General features: G+C 33.5%; 1 protein-coding gene across 1 annotated transcript; it reads left to right on the forward strand.

The window, feature by feature from the left end:
* Window positions 1-6,336: 6,336 nt before the first annotated feature.
* Window positions 6,337-9,266, forward strand: LOC133179495 (innexin unc-9-like). Its single transcript, XM_061314250.1, has 2 exons — window positions 6,337-6,376; window positions 7,871-9,266. The coding sequence occupies exons 1-2, from the start codon at window positions 6,360-6,362 to the stop codon at window positions 9,264-9,266; spliced, it is 1,413 nt and encodes a 470-aa protein (XP_061170234.1). The 5' UTR covers window positions 6,337-6,359.
* Window positions 9,267-10,990: the final 1,724 nt, after the last annotated feature.

The raw sequence follows: 10,990 nt of genomic DNA on the forward strand, positions 1-10,990 counted from the left end.
TTATTTTGTGGTAAATGGTGTTTTTGACAACACCAGCAAAATCTTTAGTGCTACCTGTTCCTTGTTTTCTTTTATAAATAAATAATGCACTATTTTTTTCATTATCATGGAAAACTTTTATCGTTGTCGGTTATAAATGCATTATAATTTTCAGTAAATAATGCATACTTAGTGCGATTTCTTCCACCTTGCTAGACTTAAGAAATTTTTTTAAAGTTTAAAGTTAAAACATATTAATAGTGTTAATAGGTTACAATGCTAGTAAGCAAAACTGAAGGTCTGGGGTATTAAGAAGCTGACTATATTGAATATTTCAACCACATTACTGGTTGTTGAAAATGACGACCTAAAAGCAATCATTTCAAAAGGTCCTAAATACAGGGAGCCCTGATCTTTCAATTGGCGACAGAACTTCATTTCTATCATGAATTACAAGTATTTTGATTATGCCAGACGTTGAGCAAAATATGAAGGGACGAACCTTTGTCAGAATGAATTAAGTGTTTTTGAAATATATTTTTAAAAAACGTGTTAGAAAGAAGGCAATATGCGAACCATATATTCTTCCATTATACTAAATCGTAAGTGATAAAAGAATTGGAAAGACTATATGAACAATATGTTATGGCTCCAGATGACAAGGCTTGTAGCAATATCGTCTTTGTTTGTAAGGCTTATTATTATAACTATTTTAGAAGAACTTGGTTTTAATTCTGGCTTTAGAAATCCTTCTTATTCATGTAGTTCACTATCTCAGGATGAAAGTCTTCAAAATCCCATTTTAGTCTTTAATTCCAGTCAATCAAGGTGAGTTCGATCTATCGTACCTTAACTGGATTCCTAAACTTTATAAAAATCCCTACAGGGAAAGTTACAATGCAGGGTTAGCATATGCTCTACCAAGCCCCTATCTTTACTCCTCATAAAAATATTAAGTGCTGTAAAGCAGAAACTTCAGACGTAGTGTGCTACAGCATATTCTGGAAGTGGTGTAAGTCAAATGTGGATTCTTAAAGACTCCAAAGAACTTTTAGGAAATTTAAACGCCAAATTTTTCAAAAGTTAGTAACATCAAAACTTGACTTTTCTACTCTTTATACAACTATTTCTCACGAAAAATTAAAATTTAGGTTTTATGATATAGACAACTGCTTCTTCAATTAAAAAAAAATGAAACTCGGAAAGAGTTATAGCGCATCTAGTATACCAAATGCCTACAATATACCGCATTTACAAACATCTACAATATTTCAATATTTTATTATTTTATGTAACTCTAGCTATAAACAAATAAAAGTTATACCAGTTCCTGCCAAAATAGTCATAAATAGTCATAAATAGTCATAACTAGACAAGAGCAATGAAAATTACAGACTTTGCATGCTTTTTTATGAGCCGACCTTTTTAGTATTCCTATGAAGCAGAAGTTATTTAAAAACTTCTACATGAGAAGAAAACATATGCTATGGCCTTCAACTCCACATTCATATATATCGAAGACGTTTTGTCAATTGACAATAATTCCTTCCATTCATATATCGACTCGATATATCCCAGTGAACTCAAAATAAAAAAAAAAACACAGAGTCTGCCGCATCTTTTTCATATTTAGATGTTTATCCGACTGTTGACTGTATGACAAATGAGATGTCTTCAGCTTTTCCATCGTCAGCTTTCCTTATTTATGTACATTGTAATAATAATTCCGCTATCATCTGTATATGTTGTTTATGTCTCTCAACTCATTTGATACTCAAGAGCTTGCTCGGAGTACGATCAATTTTCAAACCGAGGCAGGCTACTGACAGGCAAGTTGATTTCAGGGATTTCAACAACCTCGCTTAAAGTCACATTTCATAAATCCTATGGTCCTTATAATGACTGTTAGCAAATATAACCTATCACTGTGTCGTATTTTGTCTGACATAGTTCATATTGTAAATAACATTTTATTTTCTTGAACTGTATTTTCGTTCTTGCGTATATTTTTATTATTATCAGAATTCGTGAAAATTTTGTCTCGCTTATAAATGAAAAATGGAGATAAGTTATCAAGCTCAAAAATCCATTGAAACAATACAGATCAGGAGTAGAGCAAACACAGACCTCAGTAAACATCAGAAGTGGGATCAGGTGCCATGGAGGAGTAAGCATCCCCTGTCGACCCGTCATACTCGCCGTATGCTCCTTGTCATGATCGGGCAAACAGAAAAATCCGCCGTCAATTCAGTGTGTAAATAATGAACTAACTGAAAAACGTCAATCAGCTTTCGACTTAATGATAGATTGCATTTGCTGACAAGGTCATTGTTTCGACCATATAACTTGCGAAATGTTGACTTTAAACGAGGCTGTTGATATCGTTGTTTTTCAAAGTTTGCCTCGTTTTAGAAATTGTCTGTACGTAGAGCATGTTTTTATGTACCAAATCAACTGGGAGACATAAACTCCATATGCAGGTGATAAGGGGTTTTCTTTGGTGACATAATAAGGGAAGCTGACGATAGAAAAGTTGAAGTCATCACGTTTATCATAAAGTTTTGTTGTTATGTTACCATTAACTTCTTTTTATAGTATATTTCCAATTATGAAACAGATGTTTCAGACTCTGTGGTATCTTAAATACCAAATATCTATCTCGCAAAAATAAGGTGTCGCGAAAATTTGCTGATCTACAGTACCAATTGCTAGGCCATTGTTTTATGCTAAATTTGTTCACAGATTTGTATTGTTGTTTGCTTTTTGTTGTTGTTTTTTTTTTTGTTGTTGTTGTTGTTTTTGTTTTGTTTTTTGTTTTCTTTTATCGATCACTCTTCGTCATCTTCACCTAAATCATTTTATCTATCATATCAAACATATGCAAATTATTTTAACAGCTACGTCCATCACATTAAGCATAAGAAAAATATTTTGAAAGTAACACCAATAACATTTTGCCTATGTGGAATATCTTTTATTTTATATCTATATCATGTTATGCATATGAGTTATAAATCAGTGTGGAATAGTTTGTCAGTTCACATTATACATACATGAATATAACAATACACTAGCAGTTAATCCGTGCACTCTTGTATGCAACATTTGATTATACAACATGTATGCGACTTAAATTTAACACAATATTTTCATTGTTGCCACATTTTAAATTCCCATGTCCTGATCCTTAAGCCACCCCTACTATCTAAGATAAAAGTGGCCTCCTTTTTTACCTTACTAGTAACAGTATTTTTCGCTTCAGCGGTTCTGTTGAATTTTCAACTAAAGAAAGCAAATGACCTTACATCTCAAACTAGCTTTATAACACCGATGCCATGGTAGTCTAGGGCCATCGTTACTGCAATACTACAATACTTTATTATTCTGTCACGTGCAGTGCAAACATCAATTTTGGTCTGGTTGGTTCTAATGCTTAACGTTTCTCGTTCTTTATACTATATGAACACAATAGCTCTCGTGATCACCTCATGTGCTCCCGTTATTTATCTTTTATCAGGATATTCGTATTCTCGTCTTTTCTACTTGAAATATCAAACTGTTCTGTTTCTATAAATTCTAGCCCACTTATCTGTTTTCTTGAACCATTGAACGTACACATGCACCAAGATTTTTTCTGTGCTTTCCATCAGTCCTTGTTCCAATGGGTATCGATCATTAATTGGATTCGGCAGTAGATTATAATTTGTATCAAAGAATTCTTATCATGCCTGTGTAATGCACATGATCCTTATAATAGTTTTGTAATTTATTCCTTTTAATATGGACATGTTATCAGTATTTAAGAGCACATAAGATCATCTATAGACATAGTACACTTTGTTAGCTGTACTGGTCAGAGACCAGAAGAGCTTATGCGATAGTAAGTTGTCCGTCGTCCGTCCGTCTGTCTGTCAGTCTGTAAAGAATTTTTCAAAATGCTACTTTTTTTGTTTTTTTTTTTTGTTTACAGTTTTGGTCTGATTTCAGTATAACTTGTCACACAAGTACACTATACTAAGATACATAATTCTGTGTATCGGTTTTTGATTTCGGTGAACGGTGTTGCCATGGTTACTAAAAATAGAAATTTCTGTGAAAAACTTTCAAAACGCTACTCCTCCTACAGTTTTGATCTGATTTCAATATAACTTCGCACACAAGTAGACTATACTAAGATACATGATTTTTTTGTATCGGTTTTTGATTTTGGTGAACGGTTTTGCCATGGTTACTAAAAATAGAAATTTCTATGAAATACTTTCAAAATGCTACTCCTCCTTCAGTTTTGGTCCGACTTCAGTATAACTTGGCAAACAAGTAGACTGCACTAAGATACATAAGTCTGTGTATCGGTTTTTGATTTCATTGAACGGTGTTGCCATGGTTACTAAGAATAGAAATTTCTGTGAAATACTTTCAAAACGCTACTCCTCCTATAGTTTTGGTCCGATTTCAGTATAACCTGGCAAACAAGTAGACTACACTAAAATACATAATTCTATATATCGATTTTTGATTTCGATGAACAGTGTTGCTATGGTTACTAAAAATAGAAATTTCCTTAAAATATCTTCAAAATGCTACTCCTCCTACAATTTTGGTCTAATTTTAGTATAACTTAGCACACAAGTAGACTACACTAAGATACATAATTCTCTGTACCAGTTTTGGATTTCGATGAACAGTGTTGCCATGATTACTAAAAATAGAAATTTTCTTGAAATACTTTCAAAACACTACTCCTCCTACAATTTTTGTCTGATTTCAGTATAACGTGGCATACAAGTAGACTTGACTGAGAAACATAAGTGATGTTATTGTTTTTTGGAATTTGTTGAATGATGTTGCCATGGTTACTTAAATCAAAATTTCTGTAAAATTGCTTTAAAAGGCTACTCCTCCTACAGTTTTAGTCTGATTGCAATAAATCTGGCAACAAAAGGAGACTTAACTAAGGATCATTATTCTATTTATTGCTGTTGCAAAGTTTCAAGTTCAAGCGCTACTTTTATCCTCCTTTTATAAGAACAACCAGTAGAGTTTCAGTCTCGTCAGAGACTTCTTGTTGCTAAATAGCGTCGGTAAATGTTGGGGACATCTGTATTAAATGCATTTAAAATGTAAAATGCAGGCTAGTGCACTTTATATACAACATGTGTAATTTGAATAACATTTAAAACTGAGTATATTTCCTGATATGTATGAAACATGAAAATGAAAAACTTGTAGTACCGATCTTCAAATATTTGTACTGATCTACAAATAGCTGAACCTATCTTTAAATTCATTAAAGATACTAGTAGGTGTAATAAATTTTACCTATATCTTCAACTGCTTTAATTGAGTTGCAGTGAGATTTTATTCTATTGTATGTACCGGTATTAATAAGTGTGCATGATTTGAAAGATAGATGCAATTCTCTGAGAGATTTAAATCAAGCATTTCACTGTTTAAGGATAAGCTCTGTCTATACCTAGAAACAATTATTTTGTGATAATAAAAGTAACGAATTCTCTCTCTGTCTCTCTCTCTCTCAAAGGAAAGTGTCCAACAGCAATCCGGCTGAAGGCAGAAGTAGTCTAGAACAGTTTGTATGATACATCTGTACTTTAGGAAAAGGGAAATCAATCAGATTTAATTTTACATAGTAATACTCAAATTCTCTTTGAACATTTAATATATACAAGTACATGTACCATGTGATTTGAAACAGTTATTGTTTTTTTTAGAGTAAAATAAGGATATAAATACAGGGAAACAGGGTATCGACCGAGACGAATATATATTATAGTTAGTACAAATTTAAATGGACGGATGACTTCAACTTTTCCATTGTCAACTTCCCTTATTTGCCATTTTCACCTGCATATGGTGTTCAAATCAAGTCAAGCTACTGATGGATGACACAACAGGTTGTTGTTACAGGATATCAACAATCTGTTATTTTGTAAATATTTCACAAATTCTAAGGTCGTTACAAAGACTTTTTTTTTGCAAATAGAACCTTTATTTGGGTCGAATGGTCATATAAATTATTTTTCATACTGATCTCTTAATGTATGGATTACCCCCTTTGTCTGATGGAGGCAAAAGCTCAAGGCGGATGTGACTGGTCGAAGGGATGCTTACACCTACATTGAATTTTTTAACAGTATTCTTCACAATTAGAATAAATCATTGTAACCCTATTTCATCATATGAGAGATAGTGCAGCATTTAAAGTAAGAAAGATTTAAAAACAAAAGTAGATACGACCTTTAGATATCCAGTGTTCCCTTTCATTGATTTCTTACTTTAAATGATCAAGTAGTTGATATTCCGTTAAATACAAAACTACCGACATTTCACTGATTCGTATTCATGATCTTGAAATAAGCAAGATGCCTTTAGTAGTAAGGTAAGTATTAGTAAAAAATTCACTTTTTACCTCTGTTTTTGCAAGGGAGAGCTTTATAAAAAAGATAACTTTTTGATAGTTTGTAAATAAAGCATAAAATGACGTTTAGATCACAAGTAATATCTCCTCATTTTCACCTCACAAAAAGGTCACAAGAAGATGATATTTAAGATATTAAAATTCGCATTTTCTTCATTTTAAATGAATTTCATGATATTTTACGTACAGTATCATTTCGGAAACAGAGAATACACAAGCTTACAAATCTCTGGATTTCTTACAGAATATGTATCTGACACTAGTTAATGCTTTAAAAATATAAATTTGGCGAATAGGCTACTTGCGCTTTTTTGTTTTCTGAAGCTAAATTTACTTTAAAGTTCATGAAAATATTGATAAAAATGAGAAAATTTGTCGAAATGAATATCTTTATCAGCTATAGTGGTATTCATCACATTTAATGAAATATAAGTGCTTCTATCTATTTTGTTAGATTTTGGTACATGGAAGAAAAGGTAATACAACAAAAACATCAAAAAGTTTAAATGAGTATTGGTCATAGAAAAAAAATCAAAGGGCTGCAAAGTTAAACATGTACTCGGCACTTACGGCCTTTCAGTAGTGAGGGGTCATTTTTGTCCCAGCATGAGGGGACCTCGATTTATACGGTCTCATCCGAAAGACCGGTCTCTACGTCCTACAGTGGGATTCAAACCCGCGACGTAAGGATCAACTCCTTACACCGCGACTCTAGAGCAAATGCTCTAACCACTGCGCCACGCGGGCGACATCAGATATTTGAGCGCATTGTCAAATCACAGTGATTTTAATGTGCTTATTTTTTTTTTTTTTTTTTTAAAAAAAGAAATATACTATATAATTTGTAATTTATTTTTTTGCAATAATCCATTAGATAGGATAATGATTTTGTTGCATATTGTGAATGGGGGATCAACAATGAATTGAGATGGGATCTCCTGATTGTCCCCCTTTTCCATTCTGACTTTTAAACATTCTATTCTCCTGTCCATTAAGATGGATATAAAACCTTTTCAGTCTTGATTTGATCTGACTGCATTGTATTTATGAATGAAGGGGTGAATGAAGGGGTATTTTGACCTTTGTTTACACAATAACAATTGATTAAGACAACCTCACAGATTCATTGTGGTTAATCAATAAAGCCTCTAATGTAGATTGACACCATTGACACCGTCTAAAATGGCGGGTGGATCGGGTAGGAAACCAAAACGCTTCAAAATGTATGTTAATTTTAAGATTTTTTACCAAAATGTCGTAGACCAACAATATTTTATGCATGCAGTCCTACTTATAGAGTAATATATAAGCCATGTTAAGATCAGTCACCAATTTTGGATGAAGTGTAGGACTGAGCAATTCAAATCGAAAACTTCTCCATTTATCATATCTAGAGACGAAATAATTTTGGGAGATTTGATTCGTTAAATATGAATTTTAATATCTTTGTTTCAGCCTCGAGAAGATTTTGGGACCGGCAGGTGTCTACAAGCGCCCGTTTTATGACGACAATTACATAGACAGAATGAGCTACTACTACACAAACATGTTCCTCCTCTTCTACGTCATGCTATCCGTCACGGAAGAGTGGTTCAAATTTCCGGTCAAGTGTTTTTGTCCAGTAACCTTCACTCCTGAGGAGGTCATTTATACAAATCATCTATGCTGGGTTGAGAAAATGTACTTTGTTCCCTGGAATAGGACTATTCCAAGTGATTACGACATCCGACAACTGGAGATGCAAATTCAGTACTACCAGTACGTTCCTGTCACGTGTTTGATGATGGCGTTTCTGTTTTATCTACCCAGGCTTGTCTGGAAGCAGTGCACCAATTCCAGTGGATTGAAGCTGAAGAAGCTTATAGAGATGGCGAGATCTTACCAACTGGATGACGATCAGACTCTCATGGAAAATGAACTGAAGTTTCAGTACGGTTTGACTGACACCGATCCTTATGGTGACGAAAGGCGAAAGGACGTGGTCAGAACGCTCACTGAGTACATAGACTTGTACTGTGCCAAGGTACAACCTTACAGAGCTGGTGCACTTCCTTCGTTACGGGAACGTTTCGGGAGTCTGTGTTACCTTGGTGTGGGCAGACATTATGGTAACTTCTTTCCTGCTCTTCAGATTGGTGTCCGAGCTCTTTACTTTCTGACTGCCTTCGGTCATCTATGGTTTTTGAACGCATTTATTGGAAATGAGTTCGCTTTCTATGGATATGAGGTCGTAATGCGGTTTTTGCGGGGTGAAGAGAATTATATCGGAACTTCTCGGTTCCCCATCGTCACATTATGTGATCTGGAGATCAGAAGAATGTTTACGTTTTATCGGTATACCATACAATGTGTTATCCCTATCAACATCTTCAATGAAAAGTTCTTCCTTTTTCTTTGGTGTTGGCTCGTTGTTCTTTCTTTGTTGTCTTTCTTAAATCTATTTATATCCATTGGCAAATTTGTCACCCATTACACGAACAGATCGTTTTTGAAGAAGTATCTTGCAATAAATGGCATTTATTGTCGAGGTGAAAAGTCCATGAAAATTCCAATCAGACGATTTTACAATCATTTGAAACAGGATGGCGTTTTTATTCTTCGCTTATTAGCGCAGACGACAAATACAGTTGTCGTCACGGAAGTAATGAGGGAATTGTGGGAGAAGTTTCGGGAGAGAGAGTTGGAGGAAAACGATCCGAATTTCGAGAAAAACAATAACAAGAAATTTCCACAGACCACTGGCGTTGTGAGATTCGATAACACAGTGATACACGTCGACGGAACCGGGTCACTCTCTTACTGTTCAGAAAGGGACCTCGTTACCAGATTTAGAAAAGAAACTTTTGTTTGAAAGCTAATGGTTCAAACTAGACATAAGCAAGTTTTGCAATATGCACAACAATTTCTTTTGATATAAAGAAAACAAATACTACGATATTAAGTTTTTTTTTCATTTCCAACATCAGAAAACTATCATCTATTCTAAAATATGCCAGATTAAGTTTAGTTGTTTCATTGAAATGTAAAACCGGTAAATTTGCAAAAATAGCCCCAACAGATTTTACAAAACAAGATATCTTTTACTGTTTAAAAAATCCTTTCAATCTGCATTTAAATGATTGTTTGCCAAAATTTCATTTTACTCTAATAATATGCATGCTCAAGTTGAAATTGAATGAAATCGCTCTAGAAAAAGACATAATTTAACATACATTAAAATTAGAGTTACCTCTCTTATCAGAGGCACATGAATAATGGGCTGTAAGTTAACAAATCAAGAAAATAACTGGTAATATACTTACAATGTAACACGTGCTGGTAAACATATTAATATTTCAAGAATTCATTATCGAAAGACCTTCAATGTGACATCATGTCACACCATTATGACTTGCTGGCGAACCTTGCTAGATGATCACGCATTTGTGTTGCCTGAAACCTGTTTTAAATTCTATTGACATTCGATTCTATATCAATACTCCGCTCTTCAGGAATGGTTTATGAAACCCATGATATTTTGCAAATGCAGACATCATTGCCAAGGCTAAGGAGAAAAATACATATGTATGCCATTTAATTTTGATATCGGGTTAGACGCAGAATTACAGAATTTATCACTGTAAGGCTACTAGAACTTTTATCCTTCAGTTTGTTTTGAAAGCTTAACAAAGTAAATACTAGCTCTTTCACCTTTTATTCTTTTTTTGCATCTGTTCACCTTCTCCTTGCGACTATTAACATGGCACCCCAATTAGTATAGATGTATAAAATACCGATGTTTTCAAATAGGATGATAAATACTGTCTTCAATAAATTCCCTTAATTGAAGAACATTAAAAACAGTTTTTAAAAAAGTCTCCTTGCAAAATGATACATCTCGGTTGGGGAAAAAGTAAAACCTAGCCGGAAAAATCTTTTTTATAGGAATTCTCTCATTTAAAAAAAAAAATTAAAAAGATGTTTGGTTAGTAAGAAGCAAAATGACATGTTTTCAATTTTATGGACCCTTTGAGTGGTGTGCAGTTATTAGCAGAATTTTGCTCATTATTCCATGTTCTTTTATGATCGTCAATAAACAGATTATTATCAAACCATCAATAAAGAGGGTCGGTAAGTATACATAATACCGTGCATTGTAGGCTAGAATTAATAAAACGGAAAACGCCAATACAGAACCAAGACCTGTTTATGTGTTTCTTGAGATTTGAAGGAACGTTATGACTACTTTCTTTAATAAGCCGTGTCATTTTCTTGAGTAGAGCATTCATTTTGAATTGAAATAGAATCTGAAAAAGTTCTTACTTAAAGAAATCATTTCTTTGTGAAGGTAAATATCATATACATATCTATGAGCATAGATTTCTCATATTTTAATTTTCTGCACACGTACACGCTTTTTTTTTTTTTTTTTTTGTCTTTTCACTCCAATTTTTGGCAGAAACCGCTGTTTCTCTTGATCCACTACTCCTGACTTCATCCCTATATACAGGTATTTTCTAAGAACTGTACGTTTTTTTTTTTTTAAAGATAAAACTTGAAATGAATTCGAACTTTGTAACTGCTACTGAAAACAGT

The sequence above is a fragment of the Saccostrea echinata genome, unplaced genomic scaffold (genome assembly GCF_033153115.1).
Source record: "Saccostrea echinata isolate AGI-Se365-2 ecotype Australia unplaced genomic scaffold, CSIRO_AGI_Sech_v1 ptg000004l, whole genome shotgun sequence".
NCBI classification, from domain to species: domain Eukaryota; kingdom Metazoa; phylum Mollusca; class Bivalvia; order Ostreida; family Ostreidae; genus Saccostrea; species Saccostrea echinata.